This window comes from Ovis aries, chromosome 14 (genome assembly GCF_016772045.2).
Source record: "Ovis aries strain OAR_USU_Benz2616 breed Rambouillet chromosome 14, ARS-UI_Ramb_v3.0, whole genome shotgun sequence".
Lineage (NCBI taxonomy): Eukaryota > Metazoa > Chordata > Mammalia > Artiodactyla > Bovidae > Ovis > Ovis aries.
The window spans coordinates 66,373,301-66,400,506 of NC_056067.1; the positions used below are offsets into that span (position 1 = coordinate 66,373,301).

Consider the following 27,206-nt stretch of genomic DNA (forward strand, 5'->3'; position numbering starts at 1 on the left):
GTAATGGCGGGTCAGCCCCCCGTAAAGTCAGAGGTGTATAGGTGAGAGTGTGAAACAGTAAAGTAGGCAGACTCTGGTTTGAGGGGTAGATGCTCGGGAACAGGGGGTTTCCTGAGGCTCGATCCCGCCTTGCCAAAGCCTCCTTCCTCATGACCTTTGCCATGGGCGGAGTTCCTCATGCTGGCTCCTGGCATCAAGCTTCCATTGCTGGGGGCCCAGGGTTCAATCCCTAGTTGGGGAACTAGGATCCCACATTCTGCGTGGTGTGGCCAATAAGTAAATAAAATACAAACCCGCAAGTAGGATCGTGAAAGAGGAGGCAATGGCATGCGGAAGCTAGAAGCGGGTGGAAATCGAGGCGCTAGTACCGATTTGGGGAAAAGCCAAATACTGAGTTGGCGCTGGCGGACGTGCAGGGTGATCCCACCAGGCTCACGCTGTAGAAATCCAGAAGGCTTGAAAACCAGCAGCCCTCTGGAAGGGTAGACCCAAAACAAACATGACTGAGGGAAAGCTCCCGAATAGGCTGTTAGAGCTCCAGCTCTCCCCACATGGTAGATGGTGGAAGAGCCCTTTCTTTGCAGGACTGATCTAGCTGAAGGCACGTCTGAGAGTCTGAGAATATAGATTACGGGACAGTTTCCTCATCAGCAGATGAGTGCCTGCTGTCCCCACACACCCGCAGGGCGCTCAGTAGTAGTCGAATGACGGACCCCAGTGCCATCCTCGCTGGAGAAATTCCTGGGGAAGGCGGAGAACGCCCATGGGTTAGGCTAGCCTTCCCGGCAGCCCCCTGCTTCCTCCTGGGACCCCGAGAGGCGAGTCTCTGGGAAACTTCCGGCCGCCCGGGAGGGCAGGGCCACGCTCCGGCGGTCGCCTTGGAAATAGCGGGAGGCGGGCCGCTGTGCTCCCGCGGTAACCAGGGCGACCGCCCGCGCCCAGAAGGAAGTTGCAGGGAGAGCTCCCGGGCGGAGCGCCAGCCTGATTGGCCGAGAGGTCACGCCCCGCCCTGCCTCACCTCTCGGCCAATAGGTGCCGGCCTGCTGTGCTCATGCGCAACGTCCGGAGGTCCCGTCCATCTCTGCAGTTGGTGAGTCTTCGGGAGCGGGTGCAAAGGGAGAGCGGCGGCTGGGACAGGGCGGGAGCCCCCCGAAGCCCGCGGCGCCGCAGATGCCACTCGGAGGAAAGGGGCGCCCCTCAGTCTTTCGAGGCCTCCGAGAAACAGCACCTGCTCCGAGGCCGCTCCTCTGCTCGCGTGCTGAGGCTCATGGGAAACGTAGTCCGACGGGAGGGGGCGGGGCCTCGGGGCAGACGTGTGATTGGCCAGGGCGGCGTCGCCGAGGCAACGCGCGAAAGGCAGGCTGATGGGGCAGCGGGAGGGGCGGGGCCTCAGAGCAGACGCGTGATTGGCCAGGGCCGCGTCGCCGGGGCAACGCTCGAGGGGCTGGCCCATGTTGGGGGGACCCCGCGGAAGGGGGCGGGGCCGCTCACCTCAGTGGCTCGGGATGGCGGGGTGAGCGCCGGCGGGCTAGGCGCACGAGCCCTTCCCGCCGCCGCCCGATGCGCGCGGGCCCCTCCCGCCGCCACCCGACGCGCGCGGGGCGCCCTGCCCCCGAGCCTTCATCTGGGCCCCTCCTCCGTCTGTGGCGCCGTCCCTTCCTTGCGGAGGACCCCCGTCTGTGGAAGTCTAGCTTTGGGGGTAGGGCCCGGTCCAGCCTGTCGGAGAGGCCCCCCCCCCCATGTGGACGCGTCTCCCTGCGGACCCTCAGGGCCGGGACGCGGTGGCCCGCGGAGCGCCCCATACAGCCCTAGGCTGTGGTTTACTTGGCTTCCGCCTTTCACAAGTACGGTCCACACGGTGTGAGTCACGCACAGCTGTCCGGTGTCAGCGATCACGGTGTCTCAGGGTCCACGTCGGCCCCTGCTTCGGCCGTGGCGCAGGTCAGCTTCTCGGGGTGCTTCTGTTGAATCAACGTGACCCGGAGATGGAGGAGACGGGTAGCCTGTTCTCACCCTGGCTCCCCCACTCTCGGCTTCTCGGCCTGAGCCTGGAAGCCTGGGGTAGTTCCCCTGGCCTTGCGCTCAGCATCATCTAGCTGTTCCCTGGAAGCTCCATCCGACTCCAAGTGGTTCCCAAGGCTTCCTTCTGCTCTTAGTTCCAGCTCTTGTGACCTTTCCTTCCACGAAACTTTCCTCAGTTCAGCGTCGAGCATCCCCACACTAGGGTCCTCTCTGTCCAGACATCAGCAGCACCACCACCACCCCTGGGCTGGGGCTGTCTGCACGCAGCTGCCTCACCTTGGCTGTGGCCTTGTGGCTGGCACTCTGACCCCTCTTTCCTGCAGGTGGCTCCAAGAAGATTCCCCTCACAATGCCATCCTCACTGGGTCCCCCGAGTCTGCCTTCTCTGGACCCCGAGGCCACCCCAGAGGATCCTGAGATGGCACGCCAGCGCTTCCGGGGCTTCTGCTACCAGGAGGTGGCCGGTCCCCGGGTGGCCCTGGCCCGGCTGCAGTTTCTGTGCCGCCAGTGGCTCCAGCCCGAGGCGCACTCCAAGGAGGAGATACTGGACCTGCTGGTGCTAGAGCAGTTCCTGGGGGCGCTGCCCCCTGAGATTCAGGCCTGGGTGCGGGGCCAGCAGCCAGGCAGCCCTGAGGAGGCCGTTGTCCTGGTCGAAGACCTACAGCGTGACCCTGGGCAGCTGCTGGGCTGGGTGAGTGTGGTGGTGGTGGCTTCTCTGAGGGACAGAGTGAACCTAGCACCCCAATGACCCTCCCTCCCCCCGCAGATTACAGCGCACGTCCTGAAGCAAGCTGTGCTCCCAGCCACACAGAAGACAGAGGAGTCGCTGGGGGGTGTCCACCCCTCAGGGACAGTGGAGTCCCTCAGGGAAGCCTCTGGGGAGGCGCCAAAGGGTGCCCAGATGGAGGGCAGTGCCCACCTCAGATGCAGCGTGAAGGAGGAGCCTGATGGCTACGTGCAGGAGACAGGTGAGGTGCGGGTGCACAAGGGCTGGGGCCCCTTGAGAGTGTGAGGGGGGAGTCCAGGAGAGGTTGTGTGGAGACTGGGGGCTCCTGGAGTGGGTCTGGCATCCCCAGGTGGGAGGCGGGCCCCACAAGGACTGGGTCCCTCGGAGGCTGGAGGGAAGGGCTGGCTGGCTGCCTGCCGTGTGCCTGGCACACAAAGAGCATGCCTTCCTGCTGCCAGAGGAGGGCCCAGGCTACAGCACCAACGCCAGCTCCTTGCCTGCCCTGGCTCGCAGGGACAGCCCCTGACCCCTGCCTGCCTGGCTTCCTAGCATCCTCCAGCCCCCCACCTCCAGCCCAGTCCCACAAGGAGCACGTCGAACAACAGGAACCGACCTCCGCACCCTTCCAGCCACCCCGGCTTCAGGTGAGCAGCCCCCGGTTGGCGAGTGCAGCCCCGCTGCAGGAAGAGGGTGTCCTCAGGGGCTGCTCTCTGTCCTGCCGGCTGTCCAGGCTCCTTGGCGAGTGCTTCTTGTCCTCTCTGCTGCCGCGAAGTGGAGTTGGTATCAGGGTACCCCTGGCAGGGCGTGGGGGACAGAACAGTGCTTGGAAAGAATTCTGGTCTCAGGGAACTGGGAACCTGGTTTAGAGTGATGGGAACTGGCAGAGGTGGGCTTCGCACTTAGACGTGAGACGGAGGTTGGCAGGAGTCCTGTGCCGGCACCCGGGGTGAACCCTCATGGGCATGTGCAGAGCGGACAGGGTCCCCAGTGTGGCAGGAAAGCCTGAGTGACACCCAGCAGTCTGGCCTCCCTGCACACCCGAGGTCAGAATAGAGACACTCTTACCAGGAAATGGCCCGGGAACTTCATCCAAGGCCAGTCAGCCCTCAGCTGCAGCCAGCTGGGCGTGGAAGCCCCTGCCACTCAGGGCTTGGGTCCTGAGTGCAGGCAGCAGGGTCTTGTCCTTTCCCAGTGACACTGTTCCTAACCCTTTCCGCACTGAGAAGCTCGAGAGGACCCAGCCGCAGCCTGAAGGCCCAGTTGCATCAACCACAGCCGGCCGGGCTGTGTCTGGAGGTGCGAGGCCGTGCCTGCCCTCTGGCTCTCCAGCCTCCCTGCAAGTTTGCTGAGGCCCTGGGCACTTTCCCTGAGGATCTCTGTTACCCTTGAAACCAGAGGCAGGGGAGAGGTGGTTGGGGTCCCCACCATTCCCTGGCCTTTTGCTCCATGCAGCACACGCAGTCCCAGGGCCATCCAGGGGTCCTCAGCTTCCTTCTGTGCGGCCAGAACCTGGGGTGGGGCAGCTGAGGGTGACTGGTGAGCCAAGAGGCAGCTCCCTTCCTGGGCCTGCATCTGCGGCACTCAGTGGTGAAGCAGGTGAGGCTTAGGTAACCTGCCACCCCTCAGGGGACCAGCAAGGCTCTGGCCAGGATCGGCCTGGTGGGTGCGGGGTCGACAGTTCTGTGGGTGATGGGTTGTGTCCCTGCAGGAGTGGGGGCTCCTGGAGCCGTCCCAGAAGGAGCTGAACTGGGATGCGATGCTGGAGAAGTACGGCACGGTGGTGTCCCTGGGTGAGGCCCCCTCTCCTTCTCTGGGCCCTTGGGCGCACCTTGCCTCCCAGCGCTTCCCAAGGGCCCCCCGTCCCCTTATTCGTGCGAACCCCTCACCTGATGGGCCCCCTACCTCAAGCAGGGTTGACGCACCCCCTGCCTGAGTCGCGCACCGAGTTGCAGCCGGAGGGGCTGAGCTCCGGATCCGGATCCGAGGGTCGGAGAAGCCTCCGCCCAGGTGAGTGACCTCTCAAGGTCCCTTGGTGGGGGTAGGCGTGCAGGTGCGGGTAGGGCAGGGGCGGGGGTGGAGGATGGGGGCGGGCGGGGCGCCCAGGCGGCCCCGGCTGGACAGTGCTGGGTCCCCAGGTGACCTGGCCTCCTCTGCTCCCCAGGAGATGAGAGCGAGGGCCGGCCCGGCGGCCCCGAGGCCCCGCCGCCGCCGCCGCCGCCGCCGAGGAGCAAGCCCTACACGTGCACTCAGTGTGGCGGGGCCTTCGACTGGAAGTCGGTGTTCGTCATCCACCGCCGCGCGCATGCCGGCGGCCCGTGCGCAGAGAAGCCGCCGGCCGGCCCGCCCCCGCGCGCGCTCCCGGGCCCACGCGGCTACGCCTGTGAGGAGTGCGGCCACAGCTTCAGCTGGAAGTCGCAGCTGGTTATCCATCGCAAGGGCCACGCCAGCCAGCGGCGCCACCTCTGCGCCGACTGCGGCCACAGCTTCGACTGGAAGTCCCAGCTGGTCATCCACCGCAAGAGCCACCGGCCCGAGGCCCCTTGAGTGCAGGAAGGGTGGCCTCCCCATCCCTGCGCCGGTACGGCCTGGAGACCTGGAGGCCGCCCAGGACCCTGGAGCAGGTCAGAGTCCCAGGGGATCCCCCGGCCCCCCTCAGTCTCCCCCCGGAGCCAATGCTCCCCGTCTCCTGCCTCCCCCACCGCAGCTTTCTGAGAGGCTTGGGCTCCAGGCCTCCGCCAGCCCAGTGCCGCCAGGGGACTTGCAAGCTCCCACCGGTGACCTAGTGCAGGCTCCCCCGACCTCTGGGACCACTTGGCTTGGTGACCAGGCCTCTCCCACTCCTCCTGCAGAAGCTGGGCCCGAGGTCTGAGTGTGGACGGGCCAGGAAGCCCAGGAGAGCATGGCCCGCTTCTGTCTGCAGCCAGCTGCAAAGCTGACGTTTAGCCACTGTGCGTTTTAGAGTTTTAACAGATTCTAGTTTTAAACTGGAGACATTTCTGCAGAAGAATCCTGGTGTCTAGTCTCTGCTGGTTGGATCAGAGCACCTGCCCTCCCGCCCAGCCCCTAGAGCTGCCGAGCACCTGACCCCCGAGCGGGACCAGCGTCCAGCCCACCTGCTCCTTGGCCGCACACCCCACTGCTGGCTTTGTTGTCCCTGCCTGAGTGGACGTGAAGGGAACGTCTCTCCAAGGATTTCTGGACAAGGATGGGCTCTGAGAACAGATGTCACTTAGGCCTGTAGGCCGGCGGCTCAGGGCTGTGTCCCCACAGCCTGCACAGTGGGTCACCCCCGGCGGCCTGTTTGGGTCGTGGGCAGTCGTTCAGGTCTTGGCCAGCGTCCTGTGGTGCTTTGCTACTGCTGCGATGGCTGGAGACAACACGTGTACCCTCTTGGGACTCTGGATTGCGTCTCCCTGGGCCCAGTCACGGTGTCAGCAGGACTGGCTCCTCCCGAAGTCTCTAAGGGGGAACCCACTGCAAGAGCTTTTCTGGCTTGTGGAGGCCACTGCGCCCCTGGGTTTGTGACCCTTCGCTCCATCGGCAATGCTCGCCGTGGATGGTGCGGTCCCACACTGCCTACTTGTCAGGCCCTCGGGGCTGCGTCCAGAGTCCCCAGTAACCGTGGTGATCCTCGTCTCAGGACCACACAGCTTCCCCATCCACCCACCCTGCTGCTCTCATCTGCACAAGCCCTTTGCGTGTGAGGTGACATTCACAGCTCCAGGTGTTAGGACGTGGACGTCTTGGGGGCTGTTAACTCGGTGCACTTCGGGGCTCCATTCTGCTCTAAAACAAGCATTTTGTGGGAGGTGATTTCAGGGAAACAGATGCGCCCAAGGATTGAGCCCCCTGCAGACTCGGGCACATGCAGGGGTTGCAGGAGGGTGTTGAGTGCTGCAGTAACCATCGTTACTGGGCAAGGTGGAGGACACCTGGATGGGGGTGGGGGGCTTACTGCAGCCTGAAACCGGGAGGGAGAAGCCTTCACCCCAGGGACCCACCTCCTCCATGCCCAGCCTTCTGGGGCCTTTGAGCTGTTGCCCATACTCAGGCCTGGGGAAGCACGGCCAGGCTGAAGGTGGAACTGAGCACCGGGGATCTTGTTACCGCATCCAGGCTTGTATCGTTCACTGCATGACAGGCTGATGAACTGAGAGCCTGAGTGGTTAGGGCAAGGAGTTGCGCCTGTATTCAAAAAGCCAGCAAACTGAGACGATAGGAGACTTGTGCCCCAAAGAACCGTCTCGTCTGTGTTAAAATCCAGGCTGCTCTTACACTGAAAGGGGATAGAGTCAGGTGAGACATTTCCTGGTTCAGAGGGGATGTGTTCATTTCCTCCTCCCTGTAGACATTCACAGGTAGGTGTGGTCAGGAGGTCTCCTGTGAGCTAAATGAAGGAATTCTAGCTTAAATGCTCACTACCTGTGAGTCAGGGCTCCCAGAGTTGGGCTATTATGTATAATTTAAGCTTAGAAGCAGCATTCCTCTAGTGACTGACTCAGGTGACAGAATTCAAAGGTTCTTCCTCATTATAACACAGTCTGGCTGGCAGCCAGAGGTGAGGTCTGTGCTGGGGTCACAGAGGAAGGTGCCAGGGCAGGGCCCAGTCACACACAGATGGTGAGGGGCGGGTGGGGGTGGATGGGCAGCATTCTTGGGAGAGTTTCCTTATTTGAAAGTAGTTTCTGCTCACTTAGAAAAGTCTGAAATATACCAGAGGACAAAGAAGGTCACGAAAACGGTCACTGATGCCGCTGTTTTTCTCGTGTTCACACAGGGTGGGGTTTTACAGCGGGAGAGGCCCCTGCGCGTTGTTCTGAGCCGCGCCCTTCCCGCCCACCTCCCTGCGCTGCTAAAAATGGGACGTGTCATGATGCCTAGGTGGAGATTCCACTTCCCGGGTTTCTGCCAGGCCCTGACGGTTCCTTGTCCGCCTCCCTCGCGGCTCCCGGTGCCATGAGGACACACCTGAGCAGACCCTCTGGGAGCAACCTGCGTGTTTCCTCAAACAGACTCCCGCAGAGTGGGAGTGGCGAGTTTTCTCGAGCGTCAGATTTCTGTTCATGTTATTTTCTTTTTCTTCTTGTTTTAAGAAACAAAACAGATTACAGTTCTGAGGTCAGGAGGCAGGCATAGGTCCTGCAGGCCTGCTTTCCTTCTCTGGTCTCTGGGAGAACCATCGCTACACTTTTCCACCCTAGAGGCGGCCTGTGTGTCGCGCTCACCGCCCTTCCCCAAACCTAGGCTGGCAGTGGCCACTCAGTGCTCGAGGGGGCTCGCCCGACGCTCTCCTCTGCTCTCCTTTTTCACCTCTAAGGAACCTCGCTATCCTTAGAGGGTGGGCCCACCTGCATCATCTCGAACAGTCCCCCTATCTCAGGGTCAGTTGGTGGGGTAAGGGGTTTTTAAATTCTCCACGGACTCATCAGTGTCTTCCGGACACGTGGGCCCCACCCGACTTCCCTCCGGAAGGAAAGGCTCCCAGCGGCAGAGGCCCCAGAACGTCGTGGACTCACTTTTCCAACCCTCCTTTTCCATCTGCGGGCAGTGCCCACGAACTCTGTGTCTCTGCGGACAGCAGGCAGGCTCTGCCGCACCCATGTGCTTGGGTGTGCGCGTCGCCCTGTTGGCGCAGCCTCGCGCATCACGGGGTCACATCCGTCACTGTCTTCCATCGGCTTTAGACCTCTTGCCCCAGCCAGCCCCGCAGCACGGTCACCCTGCTTCTTGCCGTTGTAACTGAGCCGATCCTCCTCGGCCAGCCTCCCGGGCACCCCGCACCCCAGCATCGCCTGGGCTGCCGCTGGGCCGAGACCGTGGGCGGCGGCGGCGTTTTCCCGCCCGCTCCCAGCTGCTCGCTTCCCACCCCGTCTCATCTGGTCCTCGAGGCCGCCGAGAGCCTCCATCCTCAGCTGGGCCTCCCTCCAGCCCCGTCTCCTTCCTCTGACGTTGCTCCCGAGTTAAGCCTGCTGGAGGCGACCCAGTGGTTGGCCGAGCCGCAGTCGGACGCGGGTCATCTGACATCTGCACCAGCGGGTGTAGGAGGGAGGCTAAAAGTAAGGCCTGATTCTGGTGCCTCCGTAACACCAGAAACCAGGAGAGCCTCAAAGGGCAGTTAGCAAATCCCCTTCCCCTGCTCCCCATGCTGTTCTGGTAAGAGCCCCGAGTCAAACAGTGACATTCCCCCCCAAAGCCGGCAGTCACCCCAATAAGCCAGTCACACCCTCAGCAGGAGTCAGAGGCCCCCCAGCCTCTCCTGACTACAAAGCCTGCCTCCCCCTGGTCCCGCGGGCACGTGACCCTGCATGGTGGGAGGTGCTCACCTCCACGTGTTGTGTGTTGAGTCATCTTGATAGCTCTAGGGCTGGTTGAGCAGGAGATGGTTACAACGCTGGGCCCAGGAGCAGGCTGCCTGCCACGGGCACCATGGCACTTGATGAAGATGCACCAGAGGCAGGTAGGGTACCGCACCCCAAAGCTACTGAGCGAGGCTGGGGAGAGCGGGGCAGGAGAGCGGGATGCTGGCCTGGGTCACGACTTTGAAGAGACGCTCCAAACTCAGCCAGCAAGGTAGGTAAAGGCTTAATATTCTAAAAAGCAATGCACACGTTGTAAAATGTTAAATTGCAGTGTCGAGACTTCTCAGCTTTATGGAGACAGCCCTATGCCATGCAGTTCACTCCTTGCAGGTATGCAATGCAGTGGTTTTTAGTGTATTCACAGGGCTGTGCCTCAGTCATCACAGGTTTAGAACTTTTCCTCATTACCCAAAGCATGCACCGCTGTTGGCAGTCCCCCATGTCCTCCTCCCCCCGCCCCTGGCAGTCACCGGTCTCTTTTCTGTCTCTGTGGATCCATCAGAGCTGCTTTTTTTTTTTTTTTTTTTTTTGCTGCTGCTGCTAAATAATACGCCATTTACGCATTTAGCACATCTGGTTTGTCCATTCCTAAGTTGTCTGGGCACTGGATTGTTTGCAGGTTTGGGGACTGGGAATAATGCAGCTATGAGCATTGATGTGCATGAGTTGGTGTGGACATATGTCTTTTTCTCAGGTATAAGATGACTGTGATGACTGACCTTACGCTAACTCCGCATGTAACCTTGAGATGACTTTTCCCTGTTTTGCGCTGGGTCTTTGTTACGGTGTGTGAGTGTCTCTCCAGTCGCGGTGCCTGGGCCTAACAGTCATGGCATGCGCGTTGCCCCCGAGGCACACGGTGTGGGGTCTTAGGTCGCCAGCCAGGGACTGAACCGTGCATCGGCAGGTGCATTCCTGACCACTGAGCCACCAGGGGAGCCCTCCACCTTTTAATTTTTTTAATATCCACAAACATCTGTTGAGGTAGACACACTCCTCAGACCCATTTTACAATGAAGGAAACCAGTGCTTGAGAGGCAAGTGGTTCTAGGCATTGCCCAGGCCACCCAGCCTGGAAGTGGACAGCTGTCAATCCATGCCGCAGGCTCGGGGACCCACAGACCCAGGCTCCTGTCCAGCACACCCACCCCCGCCACGTGGCTCTCCAGGCTCCCAGCACACGCTTTTCTGTTGATGGAGTGGGTGCTAGCCTCTTCTGTCAAGAGGAAATGGAGTGAGAGCCTCATCGGCCAGGGCCCCTTGAACCAGGCCTCACTGGGGGGTGGCCACAGCTTAACCCCACTTGCAGCACGGCATGTGCCCGAGAAGTGGACGTATCAGCTGGCAGGGGTTGTTTGGCACAGGAGTCCAGGGACGCCTGGAGAGCAGAGTCCAACACAAGACATGGCAGGAGCAGCTGACCACAGCAGGGCTGTTACTAGCACAGCTGCTCTTGCTGACATCAGCCGGCCTGCAGCTCCCGCAGTGCCCCCAAGGGCACTTCCAGCCCCAAGACACCATGGCCTCCATTCTCCAGAAGCCTTGCCTCTGGCCCTTGTCAGACCGCCCCTCACGGCACTTCTCCCGACACTCTCCAGACCACGTCCTCGTCTGCAGCCCGGTCCAGCCCCGACAGAGGCCACAGGCAGACTTGGCGTGTTGTCTCCCCCTGGAGTGGCTGCAGCGAGCCGCTGATTCCGGCCATTCCCCTGGCCTTGTCCAGGTAGGGGTGCCCCTCGGCGGGGACCCCACACCTCTGGCTCATTCCCCATCCACACAGACATCAGTGTACACATCCGGGTTTATTCTCGCTCTGGTGCGGGCCAGGGTCACCCCAGCCTGTGAAGCTGGGGATAAGGCCAGGCTCGTTGGGTCTGGGGAGTGGGTGAGGGGACAAGTGGAGGCGGGGGCCAGCGTTGGGTGGCGTGCCTTCGGATGTCCTGTGAGCTGCTGGGAGGTCAGAGTCTCCAGGCTCCCTCACACACTGCCCGGTATATATCTGGAGTCAAGGGCCGGAAGGCTCGGGCCTGGCTGTCCAGGACGAACAGAGGATCAGCGACGACGCTCACGTTGAAGCCCTCGCGCACCAACCGGGACTTCACCAGTTTGAACGTGCCTGTGATCTCCAAGGCGTCCTGCGGGGGGAGAGACTGTAACCTCGATTGCAACCGCCTTGCCGGGCCTCCCACCCACCCCTCCGGCCACCCGAGCTCACCTGGATACGAATGAAATGGGGAGCGGCGTAGGCCGGGAGCGAAGTGCGCACGTGCTGGTACAGCCTCTGCCCGTCGAAGGCCTGGCCGGGCACCAGCTGCACGGCGGCCATGCCCACCTTGCCCTCACACCCTGGGGAACACGTGCAACCTCAGCACCACAGCTGCCCTCTCCTGGGTCCTCGCAGCTGGAACAAGCCTCTGTCCCTCCCCCAGGGCTGTGCACTCCTCCGCACCTGGGACAGGCACACCGTACACGTTCACCTCCTGCAGGAAGTCCACGACTGACAGCACGCCCTCCACCTCCCGCGTGGACACATTCTCACCCTTCCACCTGTGGGGTTGGAGCGGGTGCCTGGGATCAGGGCGCGGGAAAGGAGGTTCCACCCCTGACCAAGCGCCACCTCCTGTCCCCTAGGCCCCGGCCTGTGGCGTCCTGAATATGAACAAGCGGCCCACCCCTGGAAAGGATAGGCCCCGCCTCCTGGCTATAAGTCCCGCCCCCAGAAAGAGTAGGCCCCGCCTCCTCCCCCAAGCCCTCGCCCCCTCTGGAATTTGTAAGCTCCGCCTCCTGGTCATTAGGCCTGCCCCCCGTAGGAGAGGCCCCGCCTCCTCCAACAAGCCCCGCCCCTCCGGGTCCATAAGCCCCGCCCCTGGGTAGGCGGGGCCCCGCCTCCTGGCCTTTAGGGCCGCGCCCCCCCCCCCCCCCCCCGGGGGAGAGGCCCTGCCCCCTTCCCCAAGCCCCCGCCCCTCCCCGAATCCGCTCGTCCAGGCCTGAGGAGCCCCGCGGTACCGGAAGGTGTCCCCAAGGCGGTCGTGGAAGTAGAGGAAGCCTTCGTGGTCCATGGCCAGCACGTCCCCGGTGTTGTAGTAAAGGTCGTTCGGGCGCCGCACGTTCTTCACCAGCTTCTTTTCTGACAGCTCCCGGGGCCCGCGGTAGCCCAGGAAGGGTTGGTGACGCAACACCTGGGTCAGCAGCAGGCCTGCCTCCCCTGGGGTAGGAGCGGGAGTCGGGCACTAGCCGTGGCCGAGCGCGTCAGGAGCGCCCCCCAGGCCGCGGCCCGGACTCTGCCAGAGAAGAGACAGACCCAGAAACGGATCCAGAGACAGAGACAGGAAATGAAGGTGGTATCAGAGAGTCCCCTCAGAAGAGGAAAAGGCCAGTGAGGATGGGCAAGGGAGAGACACAGATGGTGATGGGAAGAGAGATTCCGCTGTGACCTTGCCAGGCCCCAGGAGAGAAGACCCTCGAGAAGGTTCAGGGCCGGAGCTTGATCCCTGGGAGGATGGGACTTCCACAGAAAGCGCAAGCAAACACCTCAGATGGACAGCCAGAGACGCAGCAGAGCCAGAGGTTGAAGCAGAGGAGCTGGGCAGAGCCGACCAGTTGAGAGGGAGGCCCCAGACCGTGGGCAGACAGACCAGGGACACAGGGCCGGGCTGAGGACTGCAGGCGCCACCACTGGGCATCAGCCACCTTGAGGCTTCGGGTGGCATGTTCCAGCCACAGAGAAGCCCGCGGCTCTCCCCTCTTTGCACACCTGGGGAGGTTCCCCAGCCCCGTACCTGGCCTCGCAGGGATGCAGAGGCCCTGACTGTCCCTCAGAGGCTCCTCTGTCTCCAGGCTGTACTGCACCAGCTCAAAGGGGGACAGCATCTGAGTAGACGGTGGGAGGCATCAGCAGAGGTCCGGTGGGCTCGGCCCCACTCAGGGCCCCGTCATTCCCAGCAACTCACTCGGAGGAAGCAGCTGGTCTTGCCCTGGGCCCCACAGCGCCCTGGGTAGTTGATGAAGCCGACGTTGCCCTCGGTGGAGCCGTACATTTCCCAGATCCGAATGGGGCCAAAGCGCCGCTGGAAGGTCTCCCACACTTCTGCCCGGAGTCCACTGCCAATCGCCAGGCGGACTTTGTGTGTCCAGTCCTCTGGCCGCTGCAGGGACACCCCGAGAAGGGTGAGGAGGGGCTGCCCTTGGGTGTGCCCAGTAGCCCTTACCCAGGAGAGCTATCCTGGGAGGTGATGGGGGCCTATATCGAGAGGATCTGAGTTCTTAACTTTAGAGTAGTTACCTGGAGTCTATACCTGGAGAGAGTTACTTGCAGGGCTTACCTGCGGAGGATACCTGGGAACCTTACCTGGAGGAATATGTAGGGGTGGTCAGAGGCCCTTCTATAGGGTCTGACCTAAAAGAGACCTCTGGGGTCTTACACAGGGGTGGTTATCTGAAGCTTCTACCTGGGGAGGTTTACTGGAGGCCTTAGCAGGAGGAGTTACTTGGGGGGGCCTTTACCTGAAGGTAACCTGGGGGACTGACTTGAAGAGGAGTTCCCCGGGGGCCTTACTTGGGTTAGTTACCAGGAACCTCTTCCTGAGTGGTTACCTGGAGATTTCATTTGGGGGGACGCTAGGGCTCCCCCTGGTCGCTCAGATGGTAAAGAGTCGCCTGCAATGCAGGAGACCACGGTTTGACCTCTGGGTTGGGAGAAGGAAATGGCCACCCACTCCACTATTCTTGCCTGGGAATTCCATGGATAGAGGAGCCTGGTGGGCTACAGTCCAGGGGGTCGCCAAGAGTTGGAACACACACTCCTTGAGAGAATCACCTGGGGTCCGCGTGTCCTTGATCCATAGGGTGAGGCCTGCTCAGGACTAGTGACGTCACCCCGAGCCGCAGCCTGCTCTGGGTACTTTACGTGTTTGATTCTCACTGCGCCCCTGTGAGGCGTTATTCTGTTTCCCCAAAGAGGACACTGAGGCTGAGAGAGGTGAAGTCACCCCCCCACCACACGATAGCACAGCTGATCCTCGGAGCAGCTGTGATGGGAAACCTTGCGTGGGACCCCCTGTCCCGAGGGCCACTGTGTGAGTCCTGGCCCGAATCTCCCTGAGACCTTCACTGGGATGACTCGGGGGCACTTTGTGCATCTCACCTGGGGTGTGTTGCACAGGTACCGCAGGATCTCGCCCACGTACTGGATCACAGTCACACCGTGCTGCCGACAGTCGTCCCAGAAGCCAGAGGCAGAGAACTTGGGGGCCAGGACACAGGTCACCCCTGGAAGGGGGGAGAGGAAGGGGTTTCAGGTCAGGCCTCTGAGCTGCTGTGAGAAGCTGCTCTGACCACCTGGCTGTGGTCCATGAAGCCCAGGATGGCATCACGCACATCTCTGTGTCACTGGCCCAGCCAGGACTGTCTCCATGAGAAGAGCACAGCCCGGCCTGAGTCCACATCCTGTCTTCAGAATGTGTGGGAAGCTCGGTGCCTGGTAGAAAGCGAACCCTGCTAATGAGGGCTGTGAGCAGGAGTCCTTCGTGATTGTGATAAATGTCTTAGCAATGCCTGTCTAGCTGGGCAAATGGATAGTGGGCAGAAGGATGGATGGGTGATGGGGGGCTGCGTTGCTGGGTGGATATATGGATGTTTTGAAGGATGGACGTGTGGATCAGTACATCTTCGGGGCCACTACAGTCACCCCATGGAGAAAGGCATGGCCACCCACTCCAGTGTTCTTGCCTGGAGAATCCCGTGGACAGAGGAGCCTGGTGGGCTACAGTCCATGGGGTCGCAAAGAGTCGGACACGACTGGAGTGGCTTAGCACGCACAGTCACCCCAGGAAAGTGCTCCCTCTTTTTCTGATTCCCTCTGCAGCTGGCCCTGAGGATGGCACTCTCCCCACCTCAGCCCTAATCCTCAGAAAACCCCGCAAGCTAATGATATCAGCCCTGCGCCCAGAGGGATGCCTGCTCCTGTGCTTGGGAAGGGAGCAGGTGTGTGTCTTCTTCGAAGCTGCATCTTGATGGAGGTGAAGTATAATGTCCTCTCTGTGAAAACGGATGCTGGGTCCTTGAAAGCAACAGCTCTGTTGGCAACCCCAAGTGAAATGCCTGGATTCTGGAAAGGGCTTCAAGAGCTGCTAAGACCAGGGGGGAGGTTGATAAGGATTTTTCCAATGAAAACGTCCCAATTCTTCGCCTGAGGTGGGACCCCAGTTGTAAGAAGTCTCTGGTGTGACAAATTGGGAAGCATATGCACTGCACCGCAGTTCTTCCCAAGAATAATTAAACCGAATCTGAAAACGCCGCGGGGATTCCCCTCGGGTGGCCCAGTGGCTAAGAGCCCACTCTGCGATGCAGCGGACACAAGTTTGATCCGTGGCTGGGGATCCCACCTGCCACAGAGCAACCGAGTCCAGGCACCACATCGAAGGCCCTGCAGGACACAGCTCAGACCCACTGCAGCCAGATAAATGAATAAAGATCGTTTTAAAATAAATGAAGACACTATGACAACCTGGAGTGGGATGGGGTGGGAGGTGGGAGGGAGGTTCAGGAGGGAGGGGACACGTATGCCCGTGGCTGATTCGCGTTGATGTATGGCCGAGACAAACACAATATGCTAAAGCAATTATCCTTCAGTTAAAATTTTAAAAAAAGTGAGTCTCTTGAAAAGAGCCAAAAAAACAAACAAAAAAAAGTAAAAATAAAACAGGGACTTCCCTCGTGGTCTCGTGGCTAAGACTGTAAGCTCCCGATGCAGGCGCCCCGGTTTGATTCTTGGTCGGGGAACTAAGTCCTGCATGCCCCAACTAAGACCTGGTGCGGCCAAAGAAACAAAAACTGTTTTAAAAATAAATGAAAACATCTCTAGAAAGGCTATCCAGTTTTAACAGGAATGTGGGAGGGAGAGGAACAGAGACCACGCAAGCAAGAACAAAGAACACTTGAACTGCAAAAAGATAATTGTGCTAATTTTTAAAAATATACGTAATCACTTACTCGGCTGCCCTGGGCCTAGTTGCAGCATATGGGCTCTAGCTTCCTGCGCAGAGATCGAACCTGCGGCCCCTGCAGTGGGAGCGCACAGTCTTCGACGCTGGACCACTAGGGAGCTCCTGGGAAATTCTTAACATGAGGTGAGCGCCAGAGAGTATCCAAGAGTTACTGTTAACTTTGCAGGCAGGTGTGATAATCGCAGTGGTCACAGGTGTTTAAGTTCTTACATATTAGAGATACATACTGCAATATTTACAAAGAGAAAGATAGTATCCAGAATCTCCTCGAAAATAATCCAGAAAGAAGGGAGTTCCTATTAATTAAAATTGGCAACATGTTAACAATTGTTGAGGCTGGGTGAGGATTTCAGAGACTTCATCAAACTATCTCCTCTGCTTTCCGGTATGTTTGAAATGGCCCACGATTTTAAGATTTTTGAAGAAATAATGAGAGTAAAAAGTGAGAGTAAAGGGGAGGTGATAATCAAAATACAGAAGAGCAAAATGCTGCTAGCAACTGCAGCTGGGTGGTGAGAACCCGAGGGTTCCTGTAGAAAACTTTAGGGATTCTGATATTTCAATATATTCCATGTTAAAATTTCAGAAACGACAACAATGGCAACAAAACCGAGCAGGCGGTCTGTTCACTGAATTCGTGGCCAGGTGTCTAGGAAGGAAGGCTTGCTGCCGGCTCCCTCACTGGCTCCACCTGGGACACTGACTGCCAGGAATGCCTGACACCCACAGCAGCACCGCTCTCTTCCTGCCCACAGCACAGCCACGAAGGACTCCCCGGGTGTCTGTCCCTCTGTCCAGGTGGCCCTGGCCTTTGCTGTCCCTTGTCAAAGATGGGAACCTGGGGTTCTGGGTAACCTATGGGGCTTGTCACCCTGACATCCAGGCTGGGAGTCCTGTGGATTGAGTGGAGACCTCAAAGAAAGAAAGGCTTACCAAGGTCCAGGCAACTGAGGACTCCAAGGACAAGCCCCATGGTGTGGTACAAAGGCAGGACCGTGTAGACCACGTCATCAGTTGTGACCCCACACAAAGTCAGCATCCCTGATACCTGCAGCACCCGCTCGTAGGTGAGGATGGCAGGCTTGGGGAGCCCTGGGGAGAAGAGGGGAGAGGGGGGTAGGGCAGGCCCGCAAGCTCAGGGGTTTGAGGCTCTGGAAAGATGGCCAGCATGGGTGGGTTTTCATCTGCGTTCAGCTGATGAATTCCAAAGGTCATGGTTTCAGCAGCTGTTTACTGGCCAGAGGCAAGGTTCTGGCACCGACCATTCAAATAACACTGGCTGTCAACGTTGGGGCCAGGGGTCACAATCCAGGGGCAAGGAGGGTTTCAGAGGCCAAGTTTGAGGGCACAAATCAGGCTTGAGGTCAGGTCAGCAGGAGAGTTCAGAGGTTGGGCCTGGATGTCGGGCATGCTCACCAGTGGTCCCCGAGGTATAGATGAACAGGGCTGGGCTTCGCAACTTGATGTCCGCCCGCAGGTCAGCGGGCACGGGGTCTGAGGGGGCTGCGGCCAGGGCGGCACCCAGGGCCCCCACCCCGGGCGTGGGGGAGCTTTGGCCCAGGTAGAGGCAGTGCACCTTCTCCGCCTGCAGCTTGGGCAGGACCTCCTCCAGGTTTGCCCGGAGCTCTGCGGGAGGGGTCAGAGGAGGCTTCAGGGTGGTGGTGGGGGGAAGCCCCTGCGGTGGGAGGGGCGAAATGTGCCGAGGCCCCCCCTGCGTCCGTGAAGCACACCTCCCTTACCTGTAATGGGTATTGGGGTGCGAAACACCCGCAAATAGCCATGGTGAAAAAAAATAACAGAACTCTGGTACCTTCAGCATTTCTGTCCAGCAACTGGGTTTGGGTCCTAAGAGCCAGCAGGCTGTGGGCTAAGAGCCAGCCGCCACTGGGACCCCCTGGACAGCAGTCCTCGCCGCCCTCTCCCCAGCCCCGCCAACGCCCTTGTCCGGGGGTTCTCACCTGGGTCCACCACCAGCACGCGGGCCCCGGAGCTCAGCACCGCGTGCGCCAGGGGTGGCCCGCGGCCGTGGGGGTTGATCCAGACCACCGGGCAGCCCAGCTTGGCCAGCCCCAGCCACAGGCCCAGGGCGGGCAGCGCCCGCGAGGGCAGCACCAGCAGGGCGGCGGGCTCCCGGGCGCACAGGCCCGCGGTGCCGGCCAGCTCGGCCTTCAGGGCCCAGGCCGCCTGGCAGGCACTGGCGTCCAGCTCCCGGAAAGTGACCGCGCGGCCCCCCGGGCCGGTGCACACCAGGATGGTGCGGTCCGGCTGCGCCCGTGCGCGCCGCTCAAAGGCGTCCACGAAGGTGTCCGGCGGCCGGCGCCGCAAGCGTGCCCAGGTGCGGAGGCCCAGGCGGAGCATCAGGAAGGTGTAGGCCAGGTCGGCCGGCAGCCAGAGGAGCCCGGGCGGCGGCCGTGCGGGTAGCAGGGTTAGTAGCAGGGCCGCAGCCGCCAGGCTCAGCCAGTGCGGTGTCCAGGGGCCCAGCCAGGGCCCTGCCAGCACCGCCAGGCTCAGCAGTGCACCGCAGGCGGGGTCGCCCAGGAGCCAGCGCAGGGCCAGGGCTCCTGCCGCCACCCATGGCGACTGCCCCAGGCCCCACAGCAACAGCAGCAGCAACAACGAGAAGGCCAGTCGCCTCCAGAGCCCCATGGCACTTGCTCCTAACTCCGGGAAATGTCCAGGAGTGCCCACCTCCACCCGCGACCCGCCCCTGTGCGGTGACTCATGGACTGTTGGCCGCGGTGTGGGCCCCAGGACTCTGCCCTCCAGCGTTCCTAACCCCAGGTGTTTGTTTGGCTCTGCCTGCTCTTCTGCGTGTCACCAGCCCCTCTGCCCCCATTCCTGCCACTGGGTGCCAGTCTCTTGGGAAACAGTCCTCTGAACTTCCAGCCAGGCAGGATAGCAAGGCAGCTCCGGCACTAGCAGGCCTCCCGGGAGGCTCCCTGTGCCCCGACCTAACCTGACTCCGCTGGAGCTGGGTGGGGGCCAGGGACACAGCAGGTGCGCAGTAAGCTCTGAACGTCGCAGCGCCTGAGTTCAAACCTGGTCCTGACCCCCCTATCCAGGTGCCCTGCTCCGACTCTGCTGTACCCCTGGCATCAGTGGGGACCAGGCTCAGGGGTCAGGAGGCTGAACGTTGCCTGGAATGTGGGTATGGCGCGAAAGCCTCAGCAGGGGAGCATGGAAACGAGCGGAGGGCCTAGGATCTCAACGTGGGCCCGCAGGCCACACCCCACGCACACACCCCTGCCCCCGGCTCAGGATACTTTGCAGGTGGTGTCCGGGCCTTGCGCCAGCGTTGTGAAGAAGGCCTGCAAGGAGGAGCCTCGAGCTGACCCTGGCTTGCATCTTCAGCAACGCCGGTAGGCAGCCCGAGAGGCTGGCCGCTGGTGTCTGTGCTGCCCCCAGCCCAGCCTGGCTAGGGACCCTGCAGGCCAGGACAGTAATTCTGGAGCTCAGGCCCCTGCCTAGTAGTAGCCTGGCCCCCAAAATCCCCTTCCCCCCTGAGTGAGTAGTTCAACCATCAAGGCCATCAGGACGGAGGGGAAGATCTCGGAGGAGGGGCCTCGAAATCTGCATCTTGGGCGGGGGAGGGGTGGAGGGGTGGGGGTGAGGAGGGGTGGGGTGGGTTGTGGCTTCCAGACCCTTGTCAGAGAGGGCTGCCCCCTCCCACAAGAGCGAGGGCTCTAGGGAGCCAGGCGTCTCCTAAAAGAGAACAGAGGCACGAGACGGCAAAGTGGCCCATCCTGCGGTGCGCGGCCCAAGGGAGCGCTGCCCAGCGGGGTGCTACCCAGGCGCACTGCACCCCAACACCCACGGCGGTCACAGACGGTGAGGCACACATGGGCCGCGGCATATGCTTCTGGGTTTGGACCCCACGGCCCACAGTCCTTTATTACAGAGCAGGGCTCCCAAGGCCGGGCCTCAGTCCGTGGCGATGCCCTAGGCGCCAGATGAGGGAGGGGTGGCTCGGGTCGGGGCGCTGGGGACCTCGTAGCCTGGCACAGGGTCAGAGGAGCAGCCCCCGCCTCACTCCCGAGTCGGAGCCATGAGTCCTGGGCCCGGCGCCCTGGCCGAGCCCTAGGTCAGCCTGGAGATTATCCTGTTCTCGGAGGCGGTGGAGTCCCTGACCACCCCCAGCCGGCCGCCACCGGAGGGCCGAGTACGCAGGAGGGGAGGAACGAAGCAGGCGGGGCTGGGGAACAGGGTGGGCAGGAGCAGGGCCTGTGCTCGGGGACAGCGCGGGCCGGCGGCGGGAAAGCGGCCAAGAGGACGCGACAGTGTGATATCGGCTGTGGACGCGGCAGCCAGCGGAGCGGCGAGGCCAACCCCACGGGGCGCGGCCAGGCCCCAGGCCCGCATCAGGGCGCAGGGTGCGCGGCCAGGTGGCGCTCCAGCAGCGCGCGGTGCGAGAAGACCTTGCCGCAGGCGGGGCAGGGCGCGCGCTCCGGGCGGTGGGTGCGCATGTGCACGTTCAACGAGCTTTTCTGCGTGAAGCGCTTGGCGCAGACGGCGCACTGGAAGGCGCGCACGCCAGTGTGCGTGACCATGTGCTTGAGCAGGTAGTCACGCAGCGAGAAGGATCTCCAGCACACGGCGCACTGGTGGGGCTTCTCCCCTGCGGGCGACAGGGCGGGAAGCGCGCTCAGGTCAGCCGGGAATGGGCTTCGGGGCGCTGTGCCGGACCACGACTCCCCGCCGCAATCAGACGTGTCATTAAACCCGGAATCCCCCCCACCCGGCAGGGACGCGCCTCTTCCAGATCCTAACGGTGACACCAGGATCATTACCTGTCAGCGACTCACGACTCCAACAGGTAGCTCTTAGCAGGGAAGCCCGTAGGTCTGGGACATGATTGCCCATCGAGGCCGACCACTCAGGTCTACCCCCACCTCCAGGGACGAGACCTCCCCGCTCAAACTTCCTGGTGTCGGGCCCAGGGCCGGGCTGCCCCTCCTCCATCCCTGCCGCGCCCAGAGAGCCTTCTGAACTCTGGTCACTGGCCGCCGTTCAGGCCCAGCGGCCTCACACTGGGAAAGACCCAGGTATACGCGCCCCTCCCTGCTGGCCTGCACAGAGCCCCCGAGGTTACAGAGCAGGCGGCCCCATCACCCGAATCCGAGAGGGGAACCAGGCTGTGATGACCCTTGGGCCATCGACAGTTCACGAGAGGCCTAGCTCCAACTCGAGGGGCCCAGAGACCCACCCCGGCTCACCCGAGTGGATGAACATGTGCTTGGTGTAGTTTTTCCGAGAGCTGAACGTCTTGTGGCAGTGGCTGCACTCGTAGGCGGGCGGCTCGGCGCCCGGGGCGCGCGCGGGAGTGGTCGAGGGGGCCGCGGGGGGCGCGGCCGCTGGGGCCGGGGCCTCTCCTAGTGGCGCGCTGGGAGCTGCGTCCGGCTGCAGCGCTGGGTAGAAGGCGGGCGGGGGCGCGGGGGCCGGCCCCGAGGGCGCGGGAGGGGGTTGCGCCGGCGGCCCGGGGGCCCCCAGGTGGAAGGGGAAAAGCGCCACGGGCGGCCCGGGGGTCTTCACGCCAGGTGGGCGGGGCCCCGACAGGACGCAATCGGGAGGGGCAGGGGTCTCGGCCGGACAGCCTTCGGGGGCGGCCTGATCGCCCTCTTGCCAGGCGGAGACGTAGCCGTCGGGGAACACGTCCTCGGCGGCCGAGGTTCCCCGGAGGAAGTCCCTGCCGGGCCCGCTGTAATCCGGGAGGCCGGGGGGCACGGATGGCTCCTCCCGCGTGCCGTCCGCCGCGGCGGGCAGGAAGCCCGCGGCGCAGTCGGGGAAGGCGGGGGGCGCCTGGACCTCCCCGGGGCCTCCGTCCTCGCCGTCGGTCTCGTCGTCGGCCTCGTCGTCGTCGTCGTCCACGCCGTCGTCCGCAGTCAGCGCGGGCTCGGAGGCCGCGCCCTCCGCCTTGGCGGGCGCGGGGGGCGCGGGCAGCTGCAGGCGCGCCGGCTGGCGCTGCTTGCGCGGGTGCGCGGCGCCGGGGGGGCCCGGGGGCCGCGCCGCCAGCAGGTGCCGCAAGCGGTGGCGCAGCTGCGCGGGCGCCAGCGGCGGCGGCACCGGCGCGAGCGGGGGCGCGGGGGCGCCCGGCGCGGGCGCGCGGGCGCGGGCGATGATCTGCGTGCACTCGTCTATGACCGTCTGGATGCGCAGCACCGACGCGGCGGTGAGCACCTGCAGCGCCTCGCCCTGCGCCACCACCAGCGAGCCGCTGTAGAGGAACTCGACGAGCTGGCGCACCGTCTGCGCGGGCACCACCGGCGGCACGCGGATCTCCGAGTGGCCGAGCAGCAGCTTGTCCTGGAAGAAGGGCGAGCCGGCGGCCAGCACGCAGCGGTGGGCGCGCAGCGAGGCCTCTCTGATGCGGACCGTCACGTCACAGAAGTGCCCGCCCAGTCGCTGCCCGTTGAGGGTCTCGAGCAGGGACCGCGAGAAGTTCTGCAGGTGGATGTGGTGCACCGCCTCCGCCGCCGCCGCCGCCATCTGCGCGGGACGGGCGGTGTGAGCTGGGGGACCTCCCCTCGATCTGCACCGGACAGGGCTGTGTGGAGGGGGTCAGCCATCCCTTCACCGGGCCGGGGGCCTCACACCCCCAGGCCTCAGGAGTTCCAGCCCTCTCCAGTGCCCCTGGCCCCTCCAACTCCTGGTTCCCGACCCAGCAGGACACCCGCCCCCCCCCCCCAACCCCAGCCTCCAGCGCACCACTGGGAGAGGGCTGGGGACACCAAAGCTTTTCGGTCCTCCCGGGCGTGCTTACTGCCAGAGTGGGAAGACCCAGGGCCCACCTGCCCTATTTTGCCCTTCTGACTCCCACTAACTCCCATCCATGGCCTCCCCCACCTTCTCCTCCAATAGGGTGGAGAAGAGGGCAGGAGCCCCTATATAGAACACCCTTCCCCACCCTGCCAGCTAAGACTCCCACCACTAGGGACTTCTTTTCCATCTCCTCTTGGCGGGCCCTCAACCTTGGAGCATCCGAGACGCTAGCAGACGCACACCCAGAGGTCTGCTGCCTCAGAACCTGGTTATATCGAGTGTATGTGCAGGTCTTCGATGGGGTGGGGCTGGCATGAATGGCCTCTGGGTCTAAGGGTGCTCATAGTCACAAAGAGTTGAGAGGAGGTTGGGCATTAGCTTGGCAGGTGTCCTGAGTGCGCACTAAGTGGATTCAGTCGTGTCTGACTCTGCGACCCCATGGACTGCAGCCCACCAGGCTCCTCTATCCATGGGAAGATTCTCCAGGCAAGAATACTGGAGTGGGTTGCCATGTCCTCCTCCAGGGGATCTTCCCAGCCCAGGGATGAAACCCGGGTCTCTTATGTCTCCTGCATTGGCAGGCAGGTTCTTTACCACTGGCGCCACCTGGGAAGCCTGGCAGGTGCTGCCGGAAGGGAGGAAAATACATGGCCTCTGGCTGAGGCAAGCACGTCTAGTGGGAGACATGTCTTGCAGCCTGTGCTTCCTGGAATCTTGATGCGACCTTTGGGGCACCCATGAGACCCAGGGTGTGGGTGTGGCATCGAGAGGGGCCTGTGGACTGCCCAGAGCTGTGTGATTGGTTGGACGCAGGTGGAGTAGCAGAGACATCGGGTTCAGCATGGCTGAGCAATATGGATACTTCTTGTCCAAAGATAGCCTGGAAATCCCAGCACTGCCCACCCTCAGGCACCGAAAAGGGGAAGGGATTCCCAGGGATCTCTGGGAATCTGAGAAGCTCAGCTACTTCACCGTCAAACAGGCAGCATGCTTGCTGGGCCTGTTTCCCCTTTATCAAACGTATGAGAAACCCTGAGACGGGCCCACTCTGCACCAGCCTGGTTTAGGTGAGGCCTCGAAATCCTCGGAGCCTGCTGGGGTCTCAGACTCATCCCCTCTAGCTCCTTACGTCCAAATCGACTTTCCTTTGCTGGGGGCCGTTCATGCCCGTATCTGACCCCTCAGACCACTTTGCACACCTCCACCAGGTTCCCCCACCTCCCGGTCTATTCCCCACCCGACAGCCAGAGGGAGCCTGTTGAGATCTATTAAGAACAGATCGGGACCCTCCTTAGCTCTGGGATCTCCGTGACAATTCCTTACGCAGGCCAAGTCTACACGTGCCGCAAGCACCCTGCACTGGGTTTATTCGTCCACACCTAAAGGACTTCCAGCCTCTGCCCGGGCGACGCGGGCAAAAGCCCGCGCCCCAGTCCGTTGGGGCTGGCCCTTCCTTTTCCGCCCCGCGCCCCGGCAGGCTCCGATCTCTGCAGGTGCAGCGGAGCCTCGGAACAAAGGCCCACCTTGAGCCGCGGCTCCCAGGCATCCTCGCCGTCGCCCCTTGACCCATGCCGTGCCCTCTGCTCCGAGCACCCTCTTGAGTTTCCTGCGCCCTGCTTCGCGCCCCCCCGACCCCAGCAACCCGGTCTCCGATCGGCTCCGGCTGCGCCAGCCCCGGCCCTGGCCGACCCAGGTTCCCGCCTCCGCGCCCCGGCCCGCGACATGCCCCCGTCCTGCAGCGCCCCCTCACGTCTGCGACGAGCGCGCCAAGCCCAGCGCGGGCGCCCCTCCCCTGGCACGCCCCGGCCTCCCCACCGGCCCTGCGGCAGGGGGATGCTCGCCTGACCCCACCTCCGGCTCCTCCTCAGGCACCAGGCCGGGCGGTGGCCGCCTCCAGCTCACCACCTCCGAGGCCGCACTTCCGGGCCACGACGCCGGCGGAACCGAAGTCCGCAGCTGCCGCGACGCGGCGAACCACTCGGTCAGAGCACGTTTCCGGCGTTTCCATGGAGACTAGTCGCCGCCGCCAGGTCGCACTTCCGGCCAAAGTCGCAGGGGCCCCGGGCAACTGCGCAGTTTCGCCCTAGCTACGGGGCGGAGGCGGGGCCTGCGTTGTCAATCGGTAGGCCACGCCCCTCGCATGTGCTGTCGGGCGGGAGAAGGTGAGTTGGGGTGAGGCGGGGTGAGGCGGGTTGAGAGCGGGAGGGCGGTGGACTCCCAAGCCCGGGGCGGGTCCCGGCAGGTCAAAACCCCTCATGTAGATGAGGACACCCCAGGTCTCCACCTATGTGGGTCTGGGGGCTGCGAGTGGAATGTGGGAACAGACGGGCACCACCTTGCCCTGGCCCAGGGAGAAGGTGAGGCACCCGGACTCGATGCCCCTACAGGAGGCGCACCTGCCCCAGGGAGGGGTGTGAGGAGGGAATGTTCAGAGTGCTTTCAGCAGGCCGCACTCCGCGCCAACGCTCAGAAAATACAGGCGGTAGAGGCAACGAGACGGGTTTTGCGTCTAGCTGGGAGGTGGTGAGCAGTCAGAATCCAAAGAGGCACTTTAGAGCCCCGAATCTGTGGGAAGAACTTTCCGGGCAGAGAAACATCCTGGACCCCCTAGGACCTGACAGCCAGGCCCACTGGATGTTGACCGGCCGGGCCTTAGGCTCTACTTATGTGGGCTGAAGGAAGAGGGAGGTGATGCCTAGACCACAGTGGACCCCATGCTTTGTGCAGCAGGTTCGGAGTCCACAGTGGAACGGGCTGACTTCTCAGCTCCAGTTTGAGAATAAGGTCAGAGGCCCTGCCTCCTGCCTTAGGCAGCTACTGAGCGGCTGTGTTCAAAGGAGGGAAGGGAGCATTCCGTGGCCCAGGCCCCAAGGAAGCTAATTAAAATCCCAGTCTCATGGCCTCATTGTCCTTGTTAAGAATCTGAGTCCTTCAACAATGGCCTGCCCAGCTCCCTGGATCTCTTCTGTCCAACCTCTCGCCCCTGGATTTTATCACTGATCATGCTTCACTAGCTTCACAGGCCCCTTGCTGTGCCCACCTCGACCTGTGAGGCCAGGGGCTCACCTATGTCCTGTGTCTTGACAGCTGTTGCCACTGCAACCTAAACAGGAGTGGAACTGCCAAAGCTGCCCTGGACTGGCCTCATTCGACAGGATTTGGGGGCATTAACTGAGAATTCTAATAGTTCATAGTACATAGCAGCTATAATTAAGGTTACTAATCAGCTGACTAGATAAGGAGATAGTCCTGGATTGTTTGGATGGGCCCTAGGGCATCATAAGTGTTCTTTGTTGTTGTTCAGTGGCTAAGTTGTGACTCTTTATGACCCCATGGACTTTAGCATGCCAGGCTTCCCTGTCCTTCACTGTCTCCTAGAGCTTGTGCAAACTCATGTCCATCCAGTCGGTGATGTCATTCAACCATCTCATCCTCTGTCATCCCCTTCTCCTCCTGCCTTCAATCTTTCCCGGCATCGGAGTCCTTTCCAGTGAGTTCGCTCTTTGCATCAGGTGGCCAAAGTATTGGAGCTTCAACTTCAGCATCAGTCCTTTCAGTAAATATTCAGGGTTGATTTCCTTTGGGACTGTCAGCGAGTGTATGTTCCTCGATTCCTTGTCTCGTCTCGTCACAACAAAGATTTGGAGTGATGGACGTTAAAGCCCCCTCTGCGTGTCACAGCTCCCAGGTCTTGGATAGATAGTGTTATAGCTCTCAGGTCTTGAATGGACCATGTTATAGCTCTTAGACAAATCAGCGTTGTAGCTCAGTGTTACAGCTCTATTTTGTTTAGAAGATAGCAGGAAAATCCATCTTCGAGGCATGAGGGCACGTCGATCTAAAGACACGAGGAGAAGGGTGCCCCAGTGCACGGGAGAGAGAGAGAGCTGGCTTTGGCTCTTTTATTTATATGTTTTTCTCTCCCTGGGCCTGTCCTATGTAAATTGGGCCAGCCAGGAGTGTTGTTTGTTTTACTTGAGGTCCTCACTCTGGTCCTGGGATCTTCTTTTGTTTAATTTTCGCGGGCTTTTCCCTTCCTTGTCTTGTAGCCACCGCCATTTTGGACTCCTTTTCCCTGTTCTACCTGCCCACTCCAGTGTTCTTGCCTGGAGAATCCCAGGGACGGGGGAGCCTGGTGGGCTGCCGTCAATGGGGTCGCACAGAGTCAGACAGAGTCAGACACGACTGAAGCGACCTAGCAGCAGCAGCAGCAGGATTGACTGGTTGGATCTCCTTGCAGTCCGAGGGACTCTCAAGAGTCTTCTCCAGCACCACCATTCAAAATTGTCAATTCTTTGGCACTCAGCCTTGTTTATGGTGAAAATTTCACATCCATAC

The 27,206-nt window shown here is 61.8% G+C and overlaps 3 protein-coding genes across 9 annotated transcripts; 1 reads left to right on the top strand and 2 right to left on the bottom strand.

Moving 5' to 3' along the window:
* The first annotated feature begins 1,055 nt into the window (after nt 1–1,055).
* Nucleotides 1,056–7,494, top strand: ZNF446 (zinc finger protein 446). 4 transcript variants are annotated; one of them, XR_006056021.2, is made up of 8 exons: nt 1,056–1,941; nt 2,346–2,713; nt 2,789–2,990; nt 3,263–3,393; nt 4,458–4,539; nt 4,661–4,756; nt 4,911–5,370; nt 5,599–7,494. XR_006056021.2 is itself a non-coding variant. In XM_042231337.2 (7 exons), the coding sequence occupies exons 1-7, from the start codon at nt 1,740–1,742 to the stop codon at nt 5,291–5,293; spliced, it is 1,464 nt and encodes a 487-aa protein (XP_042087271.1). In that variant the 5' UTR covers nt 1,056–1,739; the 3' UTR covers nt 5,294–7,494. The 4 variants fall into 4 exon arrangements, 3 of the variants coding, with proteins under 3 accessions (XP_042087271.1, XP_027834743.2, XP_042087272.1); XM_042231337.2 differs by having other exon boundaries at nt 4,911–7,494; XM_027978942.3 differs by having other exon boundaries at nt 3,299–3,393; nt 4,911–7,494.
* Nucleotides 7,495–10,891: 3,397 nt separating this feature from the next.
* On the bottom strand, nt 10,892–18,794 carry SLC27A5 (solute carrier family 27 member 5). 2 transcript variants are annotated; one of them, XM_027978950.2, is made up of 10 exons: nt 18,071–18,794; nt 17,529–17,738; nt 17,046–17,204; nt 14,252–14,376; nt 13,059–13,253; nt 12,888–12,978; nt 12,115–12,313; nt 11,558–11,655; nt 11,324–11,454; nt 10,892–11,243 (listed from the first exon to the last, which is right to left on the bottom strand). In XM_027978950.2, exons 1-10 carry the CDS (start codon nt 18,756–18,758, stop codon nt 11,067–11,069), a joined length of 2,073 nt encoding a protein of 690 aa, XP_027834751.1. In that variant the 5' UTR covers nt 18,759–18,794; the 3' UTR covers nt 10,892–11,066. The 2 variants fall into 2 exon arrangements, with proteins under 2 accessions (XP_027834751.1, XP_042087261.1); XM_042231327.1 differs by having other exon boundaries at nt 10,892–11,258.
* A 1,175-nt stretch (nt 18,795–19,969) lies between these two features.
* ZBTB45 (zinc finger and BTB domain containing 45) lies at nt 19,970–24,791 on the bottom strand. Of its 3 annotated transcripts, none has more exons than XM_027978940.3 (3): nt 24,720–24,791; nt 21,326–22,595; nt 19,970–20,727 (listed from the first exon to the last, which is right to left on the bottom strand). In XM_027978940.3, the coding sequence occupies exons 2-3, from the start codon at nt 22,593–22,595 to the stop codon at nt 20,471–20,473; spliced, it is 1,527 nt and encodes a 508-aa protein (XP_027834741.1). In that variant the 5' UTR covers nt 24,720–24,791; the 3' UTR covers nt 19,970–20,470. The 3 variants fall into 3 exon arrangements, with proteins under 3 accessions (XP_027834741.1, XP_042087270.1, XP_042087269.1); XM_042231336.1 differs by lacking the exon at nt 24,720–24,791 and adding an exon at nt 24,392–24,661; XM_042231335.2 differs by lacking the exon at nt 24,720–24,791 and adding an exon at nt 23,035–24,385.
* Between the last annotated feature and the right edge of the window lie 2,415 nt (nt 24,792–27,206).